Genomic DNA, 25,676 nt, shown 5'->3' with positions numbered 1-25,676 from the left:
TGTATCATTGTTGTTGACATGTTTGTGTCAAATCATGCCTGTACATTCCTTTAAAGTCGTTGGTATATTTGTTTTTATATGTCGTGAAGACACATTTTCCATGTTGATAGTTTTTTGTTGTTGAAGTTTTGTATGTTGAGAGGCAATTGTTCTCGATTGTATGTACATGTGCACAATGGGACAAAAATGCCCCCACGGTACATACATATTACATAGATTTTTCATAAATTATCAACGAAATAGTCCAAAGTGCAAAAACAGAAAAATATTTTAGTCCACTGACTAGTCAATAAGTTCGTCCATACATCTTTCAAAGACTAGTCCATAGACTTGTTCATTGGCTAGCCAATAGACTTGGTCATAGACTAGTTCATAAACTTGATCATAGACTAGTTCATAGGCTTGAAAATAGATCTATCCATAGACATGTTAATGGACTCGTTCATAGATTATTCAATAGACTGGTCAACAAACTATTCAAAAAACTGGTCTATCTGCTAGTCCATAAGATAATCAGTAGACCATAGACATGTAAATAGAGCCTTCCATAGACTACTTAATAGTAACTGTAGTCCATAAAATGGTAATTATGATCTAATTACCTGGACTTAAAGGTAATTTGTGTGAGCTATTGACTTGACATTATAAAGTGTAGTATACTCGAGTTGCATTTGAGGTATTACAATTACAAAATAAAAGTTCTTGCCATTGTACTAAGGTAGTCGCTTCCAAAAAATATGGTTATTTTCTCTTCTTAGACGTTTTAGTTGCCTTTAATCCATAAGTCCAATAGTCTGTCTAACTGTCCTGCTGAACTTTTTTTTTGTATCCAGCTTGACATACACACAAGTCACTTCATAGTAGGTTATTTTCCATGTTTGTTTAAAACTGAAAATAAAAAAAGATAATTTCTTTTGCCTTTTAAATACTGCATGTCCCGGTATATTTTATAAAGTTGATTGTATGTTGCAATTTGGTATGTTTTTGTCACATCTGCCGCTATTACTTGATGATGCTGCTATAGCTGCTTCATGCCTTTTTTTGTTTTTTTTTTACTCCTCATATATTTTTTATTATTTCTTGTTTAGCTTTTTTTTGTACTGGCTCGTGATGTTGCACGTCTTGTATGTAAATGTTTGCTAAAAGTTTTTGACACTTTTCTTGTTGTTCCCAATTTTAAAAGTGTTTTTTACGAGAAATTTTTTTTGTCGTGTTTTAGTTTCTTTTAGGTTCTATTTTTTCTACTCCCTACTTTGTTTAGTTTTAGTGTTAGTATTTTTTATGGGTTTGTTTGAAGTTATTATGATTTTGAGTATATATCTCTAATAATATGTGTGTGTGTGGTTCATGTCGTTGTATATATCCCTGTACTTAAATTGCCCTGTTTTTCCACTATATGCTTGCAAGTGTTTGTTAGCATATACCCATGTTTATATTTAGAATAGTTTCCTGTCTCATCGTCTGTCTTTCTGTATTTTTAAGGATGTATATGTTATAGGTGTGTGTCACGCTGTGTGGGTGTAATTTGTAGTGTTTCAATCTCTTTACTCGTCCTGCTTTTCTTTTCATGTGTTTTAGTTTAGTTTTCTGTTTTGTTTGTGTCTTCTTGTTGCATGTTCGAGTACAAGTGTCTGAGTTGTTTTGTATTTGTATACACCGCACTTGGTAAATTGTTTTACACTTGTGTCGTTGTAGCTGTTGCTGCTACGTTATAACTTGAGTATAGTTTTTGTTGTTTGTTTGAAAATGCCTTATCATTTAAATGCAATAACCAAACTATAAGTATACTTACACTACTTTCTGACTACTTTTCTTGCATATCATCATCGTCATCGTTGTCTTCATCTTGTTGTTGCAACAGCAACTAGCAACAGCTACAATAACAGCATCTGTATTACAAATTAACCTAAAAACAAACCTTACCATACACAAACAAATAAAAATGAAAAAGTCTTAAGCGTTTTGCTCAACTATCGTCATCTTTTTTTCCCCACCACAAATATTGTAAGACTTACAAACATTAAAAATTGCTAAAAAAAAACTACTTTAGGTTTGGCCATGCATTTTAGCGTAAAAATAACACTTGGAAGAATGTGTCTTGCATATTTTGTGTTGCTATTTAAATTTTGAATTTTCTTCGGTTTTATTTTTTTTTGTTTCGTTAGGAAAAAGTTTATTTTAATTAAGTATAAATTTCAGTTTTGTGTGCGGGTGTCATAATGGTACTCAAGTGATTTTAAAATTTTTGTATACTTTCCTTTTTATATTTCCTTTTTATTTTGCAACATTAATTTTAATAGAAATTTATAACTAAACATTAGCAGACTATGTAAATTTCCGCAGAGCTTTGAAAGACTGAGAACAGTAAACAAAAACTTTTTGTTTCAGTTCTAGTTGAGTCTTAGTTCAGTTATTAGTTCAGTTTCTAGTTCAGTTTCTAGTTCAGTTCTGTTCAGTTTAGTCAGTTCTAGTTCAGTTCTGTTCAGTTCTAGTTCAGTTTACTTCAGTTCTAGTTCAGTTCTAGTCAGTTTAGTTCAGTTCTTGTTCAGTTCTAGTTCAGTTTTAGTCAGTCTAGTTCAGTTCTAGTCAGTTTAGTTCTCTAGTCGTTCTAGTTCTTGTTTCAGTTCTAGTTCTGTTCAGTTCTAGTTCAGTGCTAGTCAGTTCTAGTTCAGTTCTAGTTCAGTCTAGTTCAGTTCTAGTTCAGTTCTAGTTCAGTTCTAGTTCAGTTCTAGTTCAGTTTTCTAGTTCAGTTCTAGTTCAGTTCTAGTTCAGTTCTCTAGTTCAGTTTGTTCAGTTCTAGTTCAGTTCTAGTTCAGTTCTAGTTTCAGTTCTAGTTCAGTTCTAGTTCAGTTCTAGTTCAGTTCTAGTTCAGTTCTAGTTCAGTTCTAGTTCAGTTCTAGTTCAGTTCTAGTTCAGTTCTAGTTCAGTTCTAGTTCAGTTCTAGTTCAGTTCTAGTTCAGTTCTAGTTCAGTTCTAGTTCAGTTCTAGTTCAGTTCTAGTTCAGTTAGTTCAGTTCTAGTTCAGTTCTAGTTCAGTTCTAGTTCAGTTCTAGTTCAGTTCTAGTTCAGTTCTAGTTCAGTTCTAGTTCAGTTCTAGTTCAGTTCTAGTTCAGTTCTAGTTCAGTTCTAGTTCAGTTCTAGTTCAGTTCTAGTTCAGTTCTAGTTCAGTTCTAGTCAGTTCTAGTTCAGTTCTAGTTCAGTTCTAGTCAGCTAGTTCAGTTCTAGTTCAGTTCTAGTTCTGATAGAAATTATACACATTCCTTTAAAAGTCTGCCTCTTATGCTCAGAAGTATATGCGAGTGTCATAAGTATTTATAATTGAATTTTTGTTATTTCTTCCTTAAAAAATGTTATCATTACTTATTATTATACTTATATTTCCCATGCTCTTAAACATACTCACTCTTTTTTTTTGTTTGTTTTTTTCTCTATTCTCAAAATTATATTTACAGTTAAAAGTACAAGAAGCAATGCGTAAAAAGGAAAAATTTCAAAGGGAACATGAAGAGGTAAGAGACTTGGAAAAACAAAAAAGACACATTAAGTCGACTTTTATTTTAAATTCATATTTATGTACGTATAAGTATAGAAACGGAAACACACACTAATACATAGTAAAGAAAATAGACATATGAAAAATCAAATACACACATATGCATAGAAGTGCATGGGTATGTGTAGTACGTAGACACCCATATGTATGTTGGATTTTTCCATTAAATACATTGGAGTGAGTGAGTGTTTTGTGCCATGTGTTTTTATGTTTAAGAAAGTATGTGTGTGTGCGTGTGTTTTATAATGAAGATATTAATGCATAATTTAGTTTTATAAGTATGTATTGTATTGCTGTCGATGTTGCTGCTGCTGCTTTCGATGTTGTTTTTGTTCCTGTGGAATTTTATGCATTAAAATGAAACTTTATTTGCAGCATGGGAACATACTTAGTATAACATATATTGAACATATCTCTTTTCTTTAATTTTTTGTTTAACAATTTCAACTTCAACTTATTACCGTGAATGCGTGTATGTATGTGCTTGCTACGTACGCATGAGGAATAAATAATATTTAATTCAAATTAAGTATACGTACCGTAAGTGTGTTATGTGACTGTAGTGTTTAAGTCATATGTAGTTGCATATACATATGTACATCTATCTGCAAGTTAAAGAGGAAAATAAAGTAAAAAGTATTTATTTTAAAACTAAGAACGTAAATAGTTTGCATAATAGTTGAATAATTATATAAAAACTATATATTCAATTAAATGTATGCAAATTGATAATAACACTAGTGAACACCATCTGGTGCTGTGTTTTGCAAATGTGTATATTACTTAAATGTCATTTTGCCATTTAGTTAAATGCTTTAATATTTTTGTATAATTACTTCTTAATAGAAACAATTATGCGTTTTGAAGCGTTTTCAGAGAAGTTAAAATATTTGTGCGATGGCTTCGAAAAAGCTTTAGTTATTTGATTATAATAGTTAATGCGTTCGCTCATGATTTTATTACTTCCCTCAATTATTTAATACTGTTAAATATGATTAAGCTAGTTGACTAAAATAAAATCAATTCATATCTTTATTCTTAATCCGTTTTCTAATTTAAATTGTATTTACTCTCTAAATATATCACAAAATAAGGTCAACAATGTAAATCAATAATCATCCCTTATTTACATAAAATTTCAACAAATATACATACATATGTTCATATGCACATATTACTTATTTTTAGTTAATTAATTTCAAAATATAATATGCCATTAATATTAAATCTTTAACAAATATTTAATATTTATTACACAAACTCATAGGGAAAATTTAAAATTAATCAACAAATAATAAATTACAAGACTCACACAGAGCGTATGATGAATATTATTTTAATTGTTGTCGAACAAAACATAAATAAAGTATACGCACTAGTGTATGACTTGGTATTTTCTTTATAATTTATTAATGTCTGTTGCTTTAATTTCTTTTTGTTGAACAAAAAAAAAATTGTCATAAATTGTAAGCACAATAAATGAAATGAAAAGAGAAATGAGTGAATTAAAACTAATTTATCTTGTAGCTACAAAAGAACAAAAAAAAAATAAAGAAGTTTATAATTTATGAAAACAACTGTATGACAGGCAGACAAACAACATTGTTATTGATATTGGCCGGGTTGTTTGGTTGGGTTGATTGTTTGGTTGGCCACAGTCCATTATGAAGTGTTGAGATTGAAAAATCTTTTTTCTTTTCTTGTTTATAAAGAAAATTTTATTTAATACATATTTCACAATATAAACACATACACTCATATGCGTTAACAAAGACCCATTATTTAATACATTTATTTAAATTATAGAAGCAACTAAGTGGTGGAGTTTGTGTGTGGGAAGTTGCTCTTATTGCTTGCAACAAAACAGTTTATAACTGTTTTAAGCTTATTTGTTGGTTTTAAAGCTTATAACATTCTACTAGTTTAAATTCATATTCCTTTTATATTTATATAGTTTATGTAAGTGTGTTAATTTGACAATATTTGCGAGAAAGTTTATCTCTATCATACATCATGTTATATGTATTTTATAATTTATTGCATACAATTTTTGTCATTCATACTTTAGACCAACAAACATACAAACAAATAACCAAGGATTCATTCATTTTCTCTCACACTTACATATAAATAAAACAATGACAATATACTCCCACATTAACTGCACACTTAAACACTCTGCTCATTTACTCACATAAGTATGTATTCTACATGCAGGCAAATTTTTTATTTTTTTCTACACTTTTGTCTAATTCTCTGATTGTTTACATTTATTTTTTTGTTTGTGTATGCAATTACAATAACCATGTGCTTTATAATTTATTTGTTGTTTTATTTATATTTTGTTGTCTTCTTGTTTATACATAGTATTGTTGTTTTTTTACTGTATTATAGTTGTATATTATATAGATGTATGTATAAATGGGTGTTTTTTAAGTCATTTAGAAACATGTTATATGAATTTGACTAAATAAATTGTTTTGGCATATGAATTTAGTTATACATAATCGAAGTTTAAGATCAGTTCCTGAACTAGAACCAGTTCAGTTCTAGTTCAGTTCTAGTTCAGTTCTAGTTCAGTTCTAGTTCAGTTCTAGTTCAGTTCTAGTTCAGTTCTAGTTCAGTTCTAGTTCAGTTCTAGTTCAGTTCTAGTTCAGTTCTAGTTCAGTTCTAGTTCAGTTCTAGTTCAGTTCTAGTTCAGTTCTAGTTCAGTTCTAGTTCAGTTCTAGTTCAGTTCTAGTTCAGTTCTAGTTCAGTTCTATTTCAGTTCTAGTTCAGTTCTAGTTCATTTTCTGATTTTAACATGAAGAATGAATTGTGGGTAATTTCTATTTATGTCTTTTTAAAGCAAACACCCTTTAGTTTAAATTTTACATATTCCATTTTTTTAATGTGCACATTTAAAAAAAATGTCTTTGGCAACTTAACAATTTTTCTGACTCATACCCATCAACAACATCAACATTTTACAATTGTTCTGTTTCCATAAATGAATAAGCAAATACACCTATACAACAATATATCCCTCGTTTTACACGGTAAATACGTTCCAGAAAAATATGGTGAAAATTGAATTCCAAAATTGGTATACGGAAAATCGTGTACAACGAAAAAGATTCAAAGAGGGATCTACAAATTAATTTCTTTGTGGATTAAAATTCCCAAAATATTCATTATCCAATTTTTTTTTTCCTAAATCAGTGTCTTCGTATAATAATATAAATCGTATTAATCGAATTTCTCGATTACAACGAGATATTAAAAAACGTGTTATAGTGGAATAGGTGTATGTCTAAGAGTATGTATGTGTGTGTAATTACTTATGTATATGCATTATTATTTTATTGTTTGCAATGTTACAGTTTTCTTCTTTTTCCTAGTTGTATGGGAGGTTTTTATTTGATATGTGTTTTGTTTGTTTTTCGTCGTTGGTTTTATTTTTTTAACTGTTTTTTTTTTTGTACTATTTTTGAAAAAACTTCAACTCTATTGTTAGAGATAGGAGACATTGTGACAAAAAATAGAGCAAAAATTATAAAAAGAAATTAAACAAACAAATATAGAATATCTTTACATATATAAAAGAAGATGAATAAATAGAAGACACTTCTTATTGTTTGGCAAAAGAACACAAGTTAACTAGAATAAAAGGAAACAAACATATATACTCAGAAATATACACTGTCAGTTTACGATTTTAAAGTACAGTGCCCCGATTGTTTTCAAGATATTTTAGGGGTTAATTGTTGTGGCAACAAATTATAAATATAAGTACTATGACTCCCCTCTTTTTTATTTATCAGTTTTTATAAGTTGTATAGAATGAAACTAATAACTCTTATGCAAAAATTATCATATATAAAGTTTTGTTTTAAAGTTGTTTTATACCTTTTAGTAAATGCCATGTCATCTGATAAATATTAGCTGCATAAAATAAAAAGTCTTTAACAATTTAAAAATCGGTAACTATAATAATTTTAAAAGACACCCTATATATATTTCTCTTTCAGCTTTTTGTTTCCTTAATTGTTTACTTCAAATAACAACTAGATTCCTGGTGTGAATTACTTAAACAAATTACTTTCAATGCAATTAAAAATTTGCAGTTGTTACACTGTGCTTATACATTATTTATCTACTAACAAGAATAAAAATTACAATTACAAAAAATAAAGAAAATAACGAATGAATGGGAAAAAACAAAATACACATACTCCACTCAGTGACTGCAAGTAACTTCAGTCCCAACTTCAATTCTGACTGACTTTTATTGTGAACTTAACTCTCTGCATGTGTGTTCAAACATAGACAAGCTTACCAACATGTTTGTGTATATGTTATGTTTATAAGCTGGTTCCATTGTACCGTTACTGACAATGTGAGTGTATGCAGTTAAAGTTTCTTCTTCTGTAGTCTTATGCCTTCTTTTCTTATTTAGTGTATGTGTGTATATTTTTACTCCGTTTCCTCTCTTTATTTACACAAAAATTGTTGTGGTAATTATGCAAAAAGCGGTGGATTTCAGGGGCTGATAGTGTTGTGTAAATAATGATTATTTGAGAATCTGTTATGAATAATCGGTGAATGGCCTTGTCTTTGAAGTAAAGCTCAGTTCAGTTCTAGTTCTAATTTAGTACTAGTTCAGTTCTAGTTCTAGTTCAGTTCAGTTCTAGTTCAGTTCTAGTTCAGTTCTAGTTAGTTCTAGTTCAGTTCTAGTTCAGTTCTAGTTCAGTTCTAGTTCAGTTCTAGTTCAGTTCTAGTTCAGTTCTAGTTCAGTTCTAGTTCAGTTCTAGTTCAGTTCTAGTTCAGTTCTAGTTCAGTTCTAGTTCAGTTCTAGTTCAGTTCTAGTTCAGTTCTAGTTCAGTTCTAGTTCAGTTCTAGTTCAGTTCTAGTTCAGTTCTAGTTCAGTTCTAGTTCAGTTCTAGTTCAGTTCTAGTTCAGTTCTAGTTCAGTTCTAGTTCAGTTCTAGTTCAGTTCTAGTTCAGTTCTAGTTCAGTTCTAGTTCAGTTCTAGTTCAGTTCTAGTTCAGTTCTAGTTCAGTTCTAGTTCAGTTCTAGTTCAGTTCTAGTTCAGTTCTAGTTCAGTTCTAGTTCAGTTCTAGTTCAGTTCTAGTTCAGTTCTAGTTCAGTTCTAGTTCAGTTCTAGTTCAGTTCTAGTTCAGTTCTAGTTCAGTTCTAGTTCAGTTCTAGTTCTAGTTCAGTTCTAGTTCAGTTCTAGTTCAGTTCTAGTTCAGTTCTAGTTCAGTTCTAGTTCAGTTCTAGTTCAGTTCTAGTTCAGTTCTAGTTCAGTTCTAGTTTCAGTTCTAGTTCAGTTCTAGTTCAGTTCTAGTTCAGTTCTAGTTCAGTTCTAGTTCAGTTCTAGTTCAGTTCTAGTCAGTTCTAGTTCAGTTCTAGTTCAGTTCTAGTTCAGTTCTAGTTCAGTTCTAGTTCTTCTAGTTCAGTTCTAGTTCAGTTCTAGTTCAGTTCTAGTTCAGTTCTAGTTCAGTTCTAGTTCAGTTCTAGTTCAGTTCTAGTTCAGTTCTAGTCAGTTCTAGTTCAGTTCTAGTTCAGTTCTAGTTCAGTTCTAGTTCAGTTCTAGTTCAGTTCTAGTTCAGTTCTAGTTCAGTCTAGTTCAGTTCTAGTTCAGTTCTAGTTCAGTTCTAGTTCAGTTCTAGTTCAGTTCTAGTTCAGTTCTAGTTCATTTCTAGTTGAGTTCTAGTTCAGTTCAGGAGATTAGCCTTGTTAACTCAATAACAAAAACTAAATTTTAAATTAAATTACTTTTATAATTTCTCTCAAATGACAAAACATTTCAAAGCTGTTTCTTATAATTTTAACTTTTAATTTATTAAAACTACCTCCTTTTTCACAAAAAATCAACATCAAAAAAATCTTTGATTCCCTTGCCAAGAGTTGTCATCACTATTACTAAAGGTGATTGTCCTCGAACCAAGTCAAATAGAAAAAAGTAAAGCTCCTCACTACTACTACTTGTGCACAGTGAAAAAAGTGCAAGGGCTCAAAGTTATTTTTGTTTTTCTGTTGGTTTATTTGTTGTTTTTATACAATTTTATACATAAAGCACACAAAAAAGCAAATAATAAAAAAACCGTCAAAAAATCTTTAAATTAAGAACAACGAAAATAAAAAAGGAAATGGAAATGAAAAATAAAATATATAAAAAATCCCTCAATGTTTTATGCAACCAAAATGCATATGGAACAAATACTACAAAAACAACAATGGTTGTACAATGAAAAAAGAAAAAAATAATATTAAAGCAACAACTTCAAATACTACAACCACAATGAGTACAACAACATTTGCAGCAACTACTATTATAATGAATTTTATATTTACTGCAAAAAGTCAATTTAAAACATTAAAAATTTAATTCACTACCAAACACTCAGGCACACAAACACTTATTCAACTCTTACTCATACTATTAAACACTTGCAACAAATAATAATGATTGCAGGTTGTGTGCAACACCCACCGTTCCCTTCTTTACTCTTACGGTTTCTTTTTTAGTATTTTTACCAAGAATCTTTTAGTAGCTGCAATTGCTGCAGTAGTTAAAAAAACACAATGTAAACGAAGTCGTAGTTGTAGTAACATTAGTAAAGTTGTTGGTAAATGCTGAACGTTCCCGTTTGTATTCATGGTAGTTGTAGTGGTAGTAGTCGTCGAACATTTGAATGTAATGACTTGCATTTAAATTGCACTCCTTTGGCAGCAATTTTTGTGTGTAAGAGTGTTTTTTACATTTGCCTCTATTTTTTTCTCCATTTTATTTTATAGACGTTTAATACCCTGCTGCTGCATGTAGCACGTGAGAAAGCTTTTAGCTAATTTTTATCTAAAAAGATTGCCACTGTAGTTGTAGTGGAGTGCAGTAGTTGTAAAATTTGTTGTTGTTGTTGCAATTGTTGGTTTTTTCTTTTTTTTCGCTTTACTTACTGGTTCGTTACGTTGAAGTCTTTGCTGATATGATGACGTTGTTGTTGCTATTTGTTGTTGGAGTTGGCTAATAAGAGAAGTGGAAGAAAATGTAGAAATAGCAAATAAAAATCTTTCAATGCAAAAGCGTGCTGATTTCTCAAAGTAGTCATATTAGTTGCTTACAGAACAAGCGAAAACATTACTAATAGAGTGCACTATGGGTTATGCCACAGAGTTTGTTTTTAAATGCTACACTCTTCAAGGTTAATGCTGTCAGATGGTGAAATCTGATAGATTAAAAGGCGAGATTTCGATTTAAGTATTTTAGAAAAAGATGTGTTTAAAAAATTGTTCAGTTCTAATACATATAGTGTTAGGTCAGTTTTAGTTCAGTTCTAGTTCAGTTCTAGTTCAGTTCTAGTTCAGTTCTAGTTCAGTTCTAGTTCAGTTCTAGTTCAGTTCTAGTTCAGTTCTAGTTCAGTTCTAGTTCAGTTCTAGTTCAGTTCTAGTTCAGTTCTAGTTCAGTTCTAGTTCAGTTCTAGTTCAGTTCTAGTTCAGTTCTAGTTCAGTTCTAGTTCAGTTCTAGTTCAGTTCTAGTTCAGTTCTAGTTCAGTTCTAGTTCAGTTCTAGTTCAGTTCTAGTTCAGTTCTAGTTCAGTTATAGTTCAGTTATAGTTCAGTTCTAGTTCAGTTCTAGTTCAGTTCTAGTTCAGTTCTAGTTCAGTTCTAGTTCAGTTCTAGTTCAGTTCTAGTTCAGTTCTAGTTCAGTTCTAGTTCAGTTCTAGTTCAGTTCTAGTTCAGTTCTAGTTCAGTTCTAGTTCAGTTCTAGTTCAGTTCTAGTTCAGTTCTAGTTCAGTTCTAGTTCAGTTCTAGTTCAGTTATAGTTCAGTTCTAGATCAGTTCTAGTTTAATTCTAGTCCACTACCACGTATTATTGCTTACTTTAATTTCCCCATTGTGCAATTCATTTCTCTCTGTTGTTGTAATAGTGTAGATGCAGTAAATTTCATAGTCAAAGAAAGCGTAATACATAGTGGAAGGAGGAAACAAATCGTAAAAAAAAAGAAAATTTTTCTATGCAACATACACATACAACAACACAAAGTTAAAGAAGCAATAAATTCAACATCAATTTTATTATTTTATTATGCTTGTATACCATTGATTTCTATTACTCTCTCATACTACTTGTAAAATTAGCAAACAACTAACAGACTTAAACAAATAGCAGTTAACTACAATCTTACTAACTCTAGTAAATTTACAACTTTAAAATGTAACAGCGTACACAAAATATTAAATTTTTATTATTATTGGTTGTTTTTTTTTTTTGTAAATTTCTATTTAATTATAAAAACAAAATTCTAATTTCATATTTGCCTTTTTATTAAAGGAGTTTAGTGTGTGTCACTGCATTTGAAAATATTAAAACCAACATTTTTATTCTCGTTTTGCAACAAAAAACTGCATTTCCAAACATTCTTTGGTATTTTTGTGGTTTTCCCATTGAAAACTGTTTTTGTTTTTTCTCTATGCATATTTATTTACCCCATTTCATGGCAATTTCACAGCACAGCACAGTTTTTTTTAGTTAAATTTTAATTTAATTTCCATTTCTTGTTTTTTTATTACAGATCCTGCGTGACATACGACAGGGCTTATTGCAAATGAGCAGAGAGGGTAAAATTGGTAAGTTTTTATATAACCATCTACATTTTCATTTCCCATTGTACATGCAATGAATAACATTTATTTTATTATTTTTATAGTTTTTTCATGTTTTTTCTATTAAATAGTATTATTATTATTGCTATTATTTTATGAAATTTATTGCATTTGTCATATGTTTTATATTGCATTTTTATGCTGCAAAACATTAAATGCATATTTTCTCTTTCTCACTCGATATTTTATTATTTGATTTAATACTGTTTTCTCATTTTTGTTTTTGGTTTTATTAATTTTTATTATTTGTTTTATATGTTGTATGTTCTAGATGACACTTATATGTATGATGATGCATTACGTGGTCCCCATTATGCTGTTAGTGGCATTCACCCGCAAGGACACTGGTACGATGAGCCACCATATGAAAGTGATCCCGATGATTTTCTCATGGCGGGTATTAATTGTGGTCCAGCAGCAACAATACAGGTAAGGAGAAAAATAAAAATGATATTTTTATAGTGTTTTTATTTAATATGACAAATTGAATATTTATTGCATGTAAACAATATTTTTAAAGTATTAAACCATATAAAACTCTATGGAATATTTCAACTTCAACATCTTAAATGCTTAAAACTACAACATTTTTCTTTTAAAAACAAACATTATAAGTTTGTGCCAAATTTTTTTCTTCAACTATTTTTCTAAAATGCCAAAATAACTTAACTCTCGTTTCGAATTCTGACAAATTTACACTCGCTTTCACATACATATACAATGTAATTTACCAAATAAAAGCAATTGAACTATATACAGTTTTTATTTTGCGTTCTAAATATTTCTATATTTTTTTCTCCTTACTTGACAAATAAAGTTCCCACAATATAGACTGAAGCTCATATATGAACATTAGGAGGAGACATTTTAAGTAGTTTTAGTGAAACTACAATTTTTATTTTTCTTTCGGTGAAATGTGAATTTTTTATAAAATTTGTAATAAAAAATCAATTTTTAGTGTATAATTAAATAACGATTATTCGATGAATTTTCGAATTTCCGGTGAAATATCGATTTTTTTATTAAATAATTATTTTTCTGGGAAATGTAGATTTTTACAATGAAATACAAATTTTGTGATGAAATATCGATTTTTCTATGAAATAACGATTTTTTGATGGAATTTTAAATTGTTACTGAAATATCGATTTTTTTATGAAATTTTGATTTCGTACAAGGACTTTGCCCCAATACTTAAGCTATCGAATCTCTGACCATTGCTGCTCCTTTGCTTAACTTCCGAAATGCAAAAACAATACATACTTCCATTTACAACCACGCAGAGGGCTTGTTCTCTGTTGATTCGGATATAGCACCTGGAGACATAATCGGTAGATCGAAATACGTATCCATCAAATAAGCCAAAGTTATTACTCAGAGAGAATACACTACTAGAAGTCAGTTATGAACATAGTAAACTCTGAAGACACCTTCACCCATCACACTCCGACATATTTATTGTATACGGATGGATGAGGCTCGCATAGTCCTACATCGAACCCGTATCATATACATTTGACACCAACTTATTTTTAACGCTCGTCTATAGTCTCCTGTAATCTCGTCTATAGTCTAGTTTATAGTCCAGCCTATAGTCTAATCTATAGTCCAATCTATAGTCTTTTCTATAGTCTTGTCTGTAGTCTTTTCTATAGTCTCATCTATAGTCTTTTCTATAGTCTCATCTATAGTCTTGTCTATAGTCTAGTAGTCTATAGTCTAGTCTATAGTCTAGTCTATAGTCTAGTCTATAGTCTAGTCTATAGTCTAGTCTATAGTCTAGTCTATAGTCTAGTCTATAGTCTAGTCTATAGTCTAGTCTATAGTCTAGTCTATAGTCTAGTCTATAGTCTAGTCTAGTCTATAGTCTAGTCTATAGTCTAGTCTATAGTCTAGTCTATAGTCTAGTCTATAGTCTAGTCTATAGTCTAGTCTATAGTCTAGTCTATAGTCTAGTCTATAGTCTAGTCTATAGTCTAGTCTATAGTCTAGTCTATAGTCTAGTCTATAGTCTAGTCTATAGTCTAGTCTATAGTCTAGTCTATAGTCTAGTCTATAGTCTAGTCTATAGTCTAGTCTATAGTCTAGTCTATAGTCTAGTCTATAGTCTAGTCTATAGTCTAGTCTATAGTCTAGTCTATAGTCTAGTCTATAGTCTAGTCTATAGTCTAGTCTAGTCTAGTCTAGTCTATAGTCTAGTCTATAGTCTAGTCTATAGTCTAGTCTATAGTCTAGTCTATAGTCTAGTCTATAGTCTAGTCTATAGTCTAGTCTATAGTCTAGTCTATAGTCTAGTCTATAGTCTAGTCTATAGTCTAGTCTATAGTCTAGTCTATAGTCTAGTCTATAGTCTAGTCTATAGTCTAGTCTATAGTCTAGTCTATAGTCTAGTCTATAGTCTAGTCTATAGTCTAGTCTATAGTCTAGTCTATAGTCTAGTCTATAGTCTAGTCTATAGTCTAGTCTATAGTCTAGTCTATAGTCTAGTCTATAGTCTAGTCTATAGTCTAGTCTATAGTCTAGTCTATAGTCTAGTCTATAGTCTAGTCTATAGTCTAGTCTATAGTCTAGTCTATAGTCTAGTCTATAGTCTAGTCTATAGTCTAGTCTATAGTCTAGTCTATAGTCTAGTCTATAGTCTAGTCTATAGTCTAGTCTATAGTCTAGTCTATAGTCTAGTCTATAGTCTAGTCTATAGTCTAGTCTATAGTCTAGTCTATAGTCTAGTCTATAGTCTAGTCTATAGTCTAGTCTATAGTCTAGTCTATAGTCTAGTCTATAGTCTAGTCTATAGTCTAGTCTATAGTCTAGTCTATAGTCTAGTCTATAGTCTAGTCTATAGTCTAGTCTATAGTCCAGTCTATAGTCCAGTCTATAGTCTAGTCTATAGTCTAGTCTATAGTCTAGTCTATAGTCTAGTCTATAGTCTAGTCTATAGTCTAGTCTATAGTCTAGTCTATAGTCTAGTCTATAGTCTAGTCTGTAGTCTAGTCTATAGTCTAGTCTATAGTCTATAGTCTAGTCTATAGTCTAGTCTATAGTCTAGTCTATAGTCTAGTCTCTCCAATAACAGGGATAATATTGCCCGGTGGGCCAGATTATATATCCATCTAGTTCCACCCACAGTTCAAATTATCTCAAGGGATGGCCGATGATACATTTGACACCACCAGTTTATTGTCCCGGCAGACTAGAGGTACTGATGGCACTATCAAGATGGGGGAAGTTCAATGCCCCGGGGGTATTTTCGATGATAAAGTAAAATTTCACTGAGATAATAACGATTTTCACTACATTCTCGAAAACGTGTGCCTCTTTTTGGCAGAAATTTGTATTTGAAAATCAAATTCCTTTGATTCAGTATTGAACCTCATAGCTGTAGTACTGAAATGTTTGCAACTTTTGGCTTGTAACCCTTCTAATAAACCTACAACAGCAACATTTTTAAACAACTCTACATAAATGAATACATATTTTTTGACAAGCTACATAAAAAACAAAAATCCGTCCCCTACAAATCTTCTTTTGCTAAATAAAATTCTACAACATTTTAAGAGAAACGAAAAAAAAAAAATACATATAACGAAAAGTTTTCTTAACAAATGTTGTCAGATCATCTAAGCATTACATATGTAATAAAATAATACTTGTATATGTAATAGTTTGAATGTATGCAACACAAATTCATACATAGTAATATTTAGTATATTTTTCTTTTTTGGCTACAAAGTCTCTTGTTTGGTAAAAAAAATAGTACTAGTAAAAGAATTTATTTTTTTTACTTTTCTTTAATAAAATATTTCGTTGTAGTTTTTGTTTCTTTTCTGGCAACATTTTTTTCAATATAAATGTTTTGCACAATTTTATTCTTTCAAAATTTATAAACGTTAAAAAACAAGCAACAGAATACAAAAAAATAAATAGTTTGAAAAAGTGAGAGGGAGAGAGTAATATGTGTTGAAAAGAAAGTTTTTCTTTTCTATCATATTTCATATGTCAGGTTGGATTGTCATGATATACTATTCATACATTGAAAGGTCTTTAAATCTAACAAAATAAAAAATAAAGAAATATAAATGTGTGTGTATTTGTATAAAAAATATGTATAGTTTGGTTAATATTTTAATTGGAGTTGCCAGATGTTAGAGAAATTCGAAAATTTTATAAACTTATAAAATTTCCTTTCAAAATTTCTTTTTTTCCTTCATTTAAAAAAACATTTCCCAAAGAAATCTGTTACAGTTTTTCAGAAACATGCTAAGGAATATCACGGTGAACTCTTTTTTGCTATTTAAGTATCTAGTCCTCTAATGGTGCCTTAAACTACAGATTAAATTTATTGAGACCAAAAATGTTTGCGTATTAGTTTGGCAGCTTGGTTGACTTTTATTAAAAAAAAAATATTTTTCTTTAAAAAGATATTTCAAATATGTTGTTGAGAATTCTTTGTGAATTCATCCATCTAATTTGACACATTTCATAAAAATATGTTCTGTGTTGTTGCACCATTTAATTTTAATACAAAAAGAAACTAAAAAAAAATATTTAAAATTTTTAAACAGAGAAAAAGAAAAATAAAAAGAAATTTGTTTTATATTTTCCAATTGAATGCTTTAGTTTTTTTTAAGAACACTTTTGTTAGGTTAACTAAAATGCTATTGATACTATAAATTTATTTTTTATACAAATTTATTTGTTAAAAATATAAAATTGTTTATTTAAATTATTTATTTTTATTAAAATTATTTCATTTTCTTTTACAGGGCGGCCGTGTACGTTTCACCTCAAATCGTGATAGTACTGGTGTCATTTCATTAAGATCTGCCGGAGATATATCGCTACCACATCGAGGACCACCGAGAAGAGGTCTTATCGTACCTCAACAACCACCAAATCCACCGACAATAATTCCTTTAACCCATGCAAGGTGAGTTCCTAGACTATAATCCAGATTATAATTCGTATGATACTATATAAGTCTATATTATAGGTCAGTCTATTATACTGATAATTATAACAGTTCATATGATAGTTCCGACTATAATCTAGCCTATGGTCTGTAGTCCAGACATAGTTCAGACTATTGGCCTATAAGTCTATAATTCAGACTGTAGGCCAAACTATATGTCAGACTATTGTGCAGAGAATTATACCGACGATAGTCCATACTATAGTCCAGAGATTAAAATCTAGTTGATAATTTATATTATAATACAGGTGGTAGTTCAGGCAATAGTCACGAATATAGTCCATGGTTCAGAATTTAGTTCAAAGACTACTCAGTAGACTAGTCCATAGTAAAGTCAATAGTAAAAATCATAGACTATTCAATATACAATAGCAAATACGAAAATGTTGAAAGTACTTTAAAAAGGCTATATTTTTTAGTTAATCGTTTATATTTTGTTGCCTGCTTTAAGGTTTTATTTTATAACAGCTGTGTAAATTTTTAAAACGATTTGATTTGATTTGATTTAATTTAAATAAAAAAAAAATAAATATTTTAATCCCAATTTTTGCTTTATGATGGACACACATTCAATTTAAAACTAACAAGTGTGTCCTATAATTTCCGTTTCCGTGTGTGTCTTTTTATTTCCACTTTACCCATTACACACACACAAACCATACGAACACAAGAATATTGCAAAAAAAGGCAACAAAACTTAAACTGTAATTTAAACCAGCAAGAAATACCCCGAAAAAATGTAGCATAATGATCAAAGAAGATTTATAACAAACATACCACTCGTAATATTAAATTTGGGCACTTAATGTGGTTGAAAGCCCTTTTTGTTAAAAGAAAACCTCTAAACATACAAGTAGTTTCATAGCGTTTTTTTGTTTAAGGGTTTTCAACCCTTAACTTTAGACCATAAATTTTAACACTCTTGTGTTTTAAGAGCAAAATCATCCTTATAGCAAATAATAGACATTTATTTAAACTTACATACATGTTAAAAAGTTGAGTGTGTGTATGTGTTGTTAAGTAAATGTGGGCGTTTGTTTGTTTAAATGTATGTATAGTTCGTAATCTTTGGCAACCTGTAGCTGACCTTGGTAATACCAGCAATCTGTATAATCTTACCCAATTTCATTTAAATCACTACAGAGAAAAAAATAGGAAAAAAGTTCAACTTTAACAGCTTAAGATTTATTACCTTTTATTTAAAGAGATATCTTTTTTTCCTTTTTGGTTTGTTTCAATTGTTGTTAGGTTTTTCATTTAATAAATATAAACTTTAATTTGATAGTTTTTCTATTTGTATTTGGCATTAAGTAAGAATTAGTGTGATTAGTACTTGGTTGTGTTTAATTTTGTGTAAATTAAAGATACAACAATTCAAAACATCAAATTACCATAAGAAAATTAAATTCAAAAAACTAATCCTTAAAACAAACACAGACTCTGACTCACTCTTACATGTTCAACACTTGCCGGCAAAAAGCAATACAATACAATAAATAGTTCTTTTTTAGTTTTGTTATATTTTTTCATTTTAATTTTATTTGGTATTTATTGTACGTTTTTAGGTTTTTTGTTGCCCAAATTAATTAATCTTTTGAATGGTTTGTTGTGTGTGTGAAATTTTAAATAAAAGTTTTTGCAGGTTCGTTGTTTGATTCTTTTTTGTTTTGTCTGATTTTTTATATTAAAGTTGTGTTAGTTTTTCATTTTTTATATGTATATAGCAAATGCTTGGTTAGCTTTTTTTCTCCCTTCCCTTCGACAAACCCCTGACCCTGTCTTATTGTATTTATATAAATAAAAGCTTAGTTATATTTTTTTTGCACGTTTGTGTATGTGTATTTAAAACTCATATCCTTTTTTATTATTGTTTTTGTTGCTGTTACGTCTTTAGTAGATGAAGCAGCAACAACAACAGCAAAAAAGGTGTTTTGTTGTGTGTGTCCATTTCTATATTTTGTGTTCATTCATTCAAATGTGTACGTGTATCTGACGGAAATTTTTTAGATACGTATTACTTTAATTTTGTAAATATAGGAAGTCAGTTTGATAAATCACTTTAAAACTAAATGAGAAAAAAATAGTTTTGATCAATTATAGTCTGTTGTTGTTAGTGATAAACTCATCTACAGATGAGCAACTCTCTAAGAATTAATTCGCATTTTTATTTCTATAAGGAATCGATTATTTTCATATCCATCGTCAGGAAAGATGAGATTATATTGATTTAGTCATTCCATTTGTAATCCACTGAAATATTGGTTGTGGACCCATAATACTATAATGTAGGTCTACTGTGGTTCCTTACTAGATGCCAAGATGATTAAAACATGTCGGTAGAACGATCTAAATATGCTTGTACGTCCTAAGGAAACCATTATATGTTCTCCAAGGAAGGATCTACAGAACTAAAACAAAAATGTTTGCATATATATGCCCAAACATTATAATGGAAAGTATGGCCAACTTTTAAGGCCCCATCAAGAAATACTTTTAAAAACTTTTCCCATTGTTGTGTCCCATCAAGCAAGAATTATGACGGCAATTTATCTCAAGCAATTGAAACAAAATCTACAGCTACCTTTTAAGTTTAAATTTCAAATGAATTTTTAGATTATCATCGTTAGAATATATTAGTAAATGTGTAAGACTGTATGCGTAAATACGTGCTGAATTACGGAAAAAACTGAACAAAACCCCAAAGTGAAACAATCAAATATAGACTTAAACATATTTAAACACATACACAAAACTTAAACCAATACATGTTTCTATATATTAGGAGGAATCACAAAAAAATTCGTATTTAAGTAGTAGAAGTAGTTATTCTGGCATTAAAAGTTGATAACATTTGAAGTTCGTTATAGTTCTAGGATACTTTTAAAATTTTTCTGATTTCACAATAACAAGTAGTAAGGACCTTAGTGGACATTTAATCCTTTGATTAAATGTTTAGTAAAAACGGAGACAACAATAATTTAAAATATTAAAAAGTCGTATTATTTTTGATCCTTACTAATACATACATACATACATACATACATGCATATGTATAATATATTTCTCTACTTTAACCACTTTGAAAACACCCATACATTTTTAAAAAGAAAAAACGTTTCTACATACAACACACATGTGGTTGATTACGTTAAATATTGATACAATTTTTATTGTTATAACTGTAACTGTATCTATGTGAATGTAAAAATGTTTGTGAGTATATGTATATAAATTAGGGTTTATAAACCGGTTAACCGGATAACCGAAAAACCGGTTTTTATTGCATATTTCGGTTTTTCGCAAACCGGTTTTTTTAAAACATTGGTTTTCGGTTAACCGGGTTATCCGGGTTTTAAGTCTCGGTTAACCGGTTCCAAAAAAAAACAAATTTTTGGTACAAAATTGTATGTTTTCTCTGATTTTTTATTGTGGTTTTTAAACATTTTGGATAGATAATTCTAAACATTATTTCCGTTTGTGCATATGAAAACAGACCTAAGATTGTTAAACAAATGTTATGTATATAAAATGGAGATTTACAATTTCAGATAATCAGGAAATTAGTAAAAAGTTGGCATTTAAACCAATAAAAAATTAACTATTTAAACAAATTCCAACCATTATATGAAGAAATTTGTTATTTATTAAGACGGATAAATAACATTGATGGTAAAATTCAGGATGCACTTACTTGTTTACTGCGTGAGTATAATAAAAATCGAGAAGTTTCACAAACGTTCTCAAAACGGACTTTATTTATCGAAACATAAGGATTGTTGTTGCCGTCCGAGAACTTATGCTGCTGGGGTTTTTCACAAACTGTAATGGCGCTTAGGTTGATTGACAGGAAGTCAGAATGACACCTGTCAATATTCCTAAGAGTCATTCACAGTAATTTGAACAACCACAGGCGTAGCGAGCGAAGGGAGGTCACTGTCTATGTCGAGACAGTCGTCGTCTACTTCCGTTCCCGATAAATCGTCGCGAGCCTTGATAGTTCTGGACATAATTTTTGCTATTGATATAGATGGATTATATATTCAAAGGTCAATTTATCCCTCCTATGGCAACTTCCATATACCTAACGAATCAATAATATCTTCAGATCTATATAAGTTTGTTTTCTTATGATATATTAATGTGCATATCTATACTAAAAAGTGCAAATATCTTATTAAGTAATTCATAATAATGACTTTTTCAACTAAATATTATAATATTTTAAAGATTTCCAAACATTTCGGTTAACCGGTTTAACCGGTTTTTTTATACTCGGTTAACCGACAAACCGGTTTTCTAGAAATGGTCAATTTTCGGTTAACCGAAAAACCGGTTTTTCCAAAAGTCGGTTTTTTATAAACACTAATATAAATATAAATGTTTAAATATATACGTTTATAGTACACAAATACATATTTATTTTTCTTTCTTTTTTTGTTATATAGTCTATGGTTACTTTTTGAACAATTGTTGTTGCTGGTGTTAGATTTTTGCTGTAAAGACGGGGCTGTAACTGACAAAAGGGTGACCACAGAGAGAAAAAATACGTATTTTTATTATATTTGTTTTATATATAAAGTAAATAAAGTTTTATTAAAAACGACAACCACAAAATGTTGAATTGTTTTGCTGTATTAAAGCAACAGTTTTTCTTTGTTTAAGAGCAGAAATATTTAAGAGCTTCATTTAAAAGATCAAGGGATCAAGTAAATAAGGGAGGCAAAAGGTCAGTCATGTATGTTTTAGTAATAGTTTAACACATACTTGATAAATGTTGAAGGTTTTTGTATCAACTTTGATTTTGATTTCATATAAATGAAATGATAGGCTGTTTTTGGACCTTGACTGTTAAAGCAAAACAATGGAAGCATTTGGAATGGATATTGGAAATATAAGCAATTTTGGAAACTTTCTTGAAGTACTCTTTGAAGATAATCTGCAGCAAATATGTATTAAGTTATTTTTCTGCAGACTTGGTTAGATTAGGTAATAAAGTAATTAGATACCAGCCTTCTACAGTGGCCCCATATAGATATCAAAAGCCCCCTTAGTAAAGCCATGATTGAGAAAAACCTAACTAATTAGAGAGAGGGAAAAGCTATGTGGCTATATCAGAAGATACATGTATTACATCAAGTACACGTTCTGTAGAGTCCCCACAATAGCACTTTGGCCACTGATGGTATCGTAAATACAACTGAAGAAAAATTTTATTATGCAAATGTTTTACTTAGATAAACAACCAATTTGGTCACTTTAACTAAATCATATTAAAGGCTCAGCAGATTTCACACAATACTTACAGCATATTTACAGGAGTACATACCTTACAAACCAATACTCATTAGCACAAATTTACTCTACACTCTTTCTCTCTACAAAAACAATTTGGAAGTTTCTAAACTTATATTTTCTTTTTAAAAACACAATGTTTGCCAGAAGATACAAATCGGTTGATGTTGCAAAAAAAAAATTATACAAATGTATTTAGATATGAATGTGTGTTTTAGATAGATTTCAACAAATGTAGGTATTAATAGAAGGGCCTGAGTATAAATGAAAGACCAACTGACCGACCAACCTCACTTGTGTAAGTAACAGTATGTAATTGTGTTGTGCTGCATGTCCGAATGTTCTCAATTCGAAATTGATGACTTTGAATGGTTTTGATTATTATTGTTGTTAGTTTTTTGCGGGTTACTTTGGTTTTTCATTCCATAGATTGTGTCTTGTAAATGTAGTCTGTTGGCTGTTGATGTTATTATTGACCAACAGTAAAGAAAATGGAAAATAAAATAAGGATTTAAAAGAAAAGCCAGAAAACACTTGAAACTGCAAAAAAACCCAACACTTCAAATTGTACAAACTTCTTCAAATAAGAAATTTTTCTGTTTGTTAAAGATAACAAACAATAACTACTAGATACAAAAACACATACACCTACAAACATCTAAATATTGTAAGGATTTTTATTATTATACTACAATTTACTGTGGCTGATGACGGACTGGGTTATTTATTTGTTTGCCTGACTGTTCGTCTGTCTGCTGTTTAGCTTTATCTGTTAGCATGGGTATTTTTGTATTTTTATGTATTTGACTTATTTGGCTGACTGGTATTTTGTAGATTTCTACTTCTAAGGTAATTTATACGGATTATTGAAACCTGCTTAATCCTTTGATACCTTAACCTTTTTCCTTAACCTCTCTTTATTACTCCTAGAGCCTGTTTCTAAGTTATCTACTGTTATTTTTCTTTTTTCTCCATAAAGAAATCTATTTTTGGTCTGTTAGTTTATTGTTGTTGCCATGTCACTTGGTCAAAATTATAAGAGTGTTACAAGAATACAAATGATTATATGATGAATTAGACAAGATGTATTTCTTAGCCCAATTGCTGGCAGTTGGTAAAAGTAAAATATGGTTGTTTTATTTAGTTTTTAAGCATTTCGAGTTAAAAAGAAAATAAATATAAAGAAAGGGTCCTTTTTGTGTGAGTGTGTGTGTGTATTATGTGTACGTGTTTCTGCCAGTGACATTTATTTTATTTGCTAAACTGACAGCAATTTAAAGAAAGTCAAATGATTGTCATTGTTAAGATACTTAAGTGGTAAATTTTGTTGTTGTTGCTGCTGAAATTATTTTAGGGATTTTTTGTTGGCATATTTGTGTTCAGCAAATTTTATACAATATTAAATGAAAAACAATTTATTATTATATTAAGAAATTATTTAATTTTACTTATCCTTTGGTATAATGTTTCCTTTTTTTCTTTTTGTTATTTTTAGATCCCATGACAGAGAAAGTGGTGATTATGCTGGCTCTATATCAGATTTACAAAGTGTTACATCCCGCCTTAGTACAGTATCGGTAAGTAATTGATATTTGTTTAATTAATTTTAAAAAACATTTTAAAGGAAACGTTGATTAAATAGTGGAATGGAGCAAAAGGAAAAGTCTAGTCTATAGTCTAGTCTATAGTCTAGTCTATAGTCTAGTCTATAGTCTAGTCTATAGTCTAGTCTATAGTCTAGTCTATAGTCTAGTCTATAGTCTAGTCTATAGTCTAGTCTATAGTCTAGTCTATAGTCTAGTCTATAGTCTAGTCTATAGTCTAGTCTATAGTCTAGTCTATAGTCTAGTCTATAGTCTAGTCTATAGTCTAGTCTATAGTCTAGTCTATAATCTAGTCTATAGTCTAGTCTATAGTCTAGTCTATAGTCTAGTCTATAATCTAGTCTATAGTCTAGTCTATAGTCTAGTCTATAGTCTAGTCTATAGTCTAGTCTATAGTCTAGTCTATAGTCTAGTCTATAGTCTAGTCTATAGTCTAGTCTATAGTCTAGTCTATAGTCTAGTCTATAGTCTAGTCTATAGTCTAGTCTATAGTCTAGTCTATAGTCTAGTCTATAGTCTAGTCTATAGTCTAGTCTATAGTCTAGTCTATAGTCTAGTCTATAGTCTAGTCTATAGTCTAGTCTATAGTCTAGTCTATAGTCTAGTCTACAGTATAAAGTCAAGTCTATTGTCTACTTTATAGTTAGTATGAGACGTTTTCTAGCGGAAAAATCTTTTTTTGTGACATGATTTAACTGAAAATAATGAAAAAAATATTGGCAGCGCTGTTCACCAACAAACTTTTTCTGTTGCTCCCCAACACTGTTGCCAACTTTTTTCTCAAAAATATAGCTAAAGTCGACTGAAAAATAGCTAGAAAATAGCTAAATTCAAGAAATTTTGAAAAATTTAGCGATAAATCGTCAAAATAATATTTATTATATGATTCTGAAAAGAAATAGCTAAAAAAGCTAGCTAAATTTTTCAGATTTTTTATATTATTCTAAAAAGTCAGCGATTTATCGCTAAAATCTATATACATACGTAGGAATGAGATAGTGATACAAACACATCTTATAACAAACACATAAGAGAATCTTTTTTTATGTTAAATATTTTCACTTTGGGTTAAGAAAAATGTCAAGTTGACGTTAATTTCGATATGCGACCCTATACAGATTGCTTTAGAAATGTTGTAAAGATAAATTTAATTTCGAAATGCTGGCCTTTATGGATCGATTCTTTATTTTCGGCATAAGAGTATTATTTATTTTTCCATTACAATACAATTACAAATTATATTCTAACCTAATTTACCGAGCAGGGTGACGATAACCATACGACCGTTGTAGTGTAGCAGACCAGGATCTCTGCTGGGAATCGAACCCACAACCCCCAGACTGACAGGCTAGCACACTACCAACTAGCCTACCGGGGCACCCAAGATTATTATTATACACATACATATATGTAAATATCGTCATTCGTAGCAACTTTTAAGCGATATTATCAAAATATAAATGAATAAAAAATGCCTTAAAATCTAAAGAAAAATCGCTAGATTTCCCGCTAATATCTAAATCATATTTTTCCCCGCAAAATATGATTAAAAATTGGCAACAGTGCTCCCCAATCATTATTAAACACCTGTGATAAAAAAAAAAAATTATGT

At 29.9% G+C, this 25,676-nt stretch overlaps 1 protein-coding gene across 1 annotated transcript in view; it reads left to right on the top strand.

Annotated features, from left to right (window-relative positions):
• The window catches only part of LOC119603721, a 138,656-nt gene that overhangs the window by 104,983 nt on the left and 7,997 nt on the right, over window positions 1-25,676 (top strand). Inside the window, exons 7-11 of the mRNA XM_037955874.1 lie at window positions 3,452-3,508; window positions 12,109-12,163; window positions 12,471-12,628; window positions 16,963-17,126; window positions 23,956-24,037. Of these exons, the coding sequence (XP_037811802.1) occupies window positions 3,452-3,508; window positions 12,109-12,163; window positions 12,471-12,628; window positions 16,963-17,126; window positions 23,956-24,037 (516 nt within the window). The remainder of the gene's footprint in view (window positions 1-3,451; window positions 3,509-12,108; window positions 12,164-12,470; window positions 12,629-16,962; window positions 17,127-23,955; window positions 24,038-25,676) is intronic.

The sequence above is a fragment of the Lucilia sericata genome, unplaced genomic scaffold (assembly GCF_015586225.1).
Source record: "Lucilia sericata isolate MDLA Ls3-8-SP2 unplaced genomic scaffold, ASM1558622v1 Contig000331F_arrow, whole genome shotgun sequence".
Lineage (NCBI taxonomy): Eukaryota > Metazoa > Arthropoda > Insecta > Diptera > Calliphoridae > Lucilia > Lucilia sericata.
The sequence above is the reverse complement of the archived record's forward strand: the minus strand, read 5'-3'. Positions and strand labels throughout refer to the sequence as shown.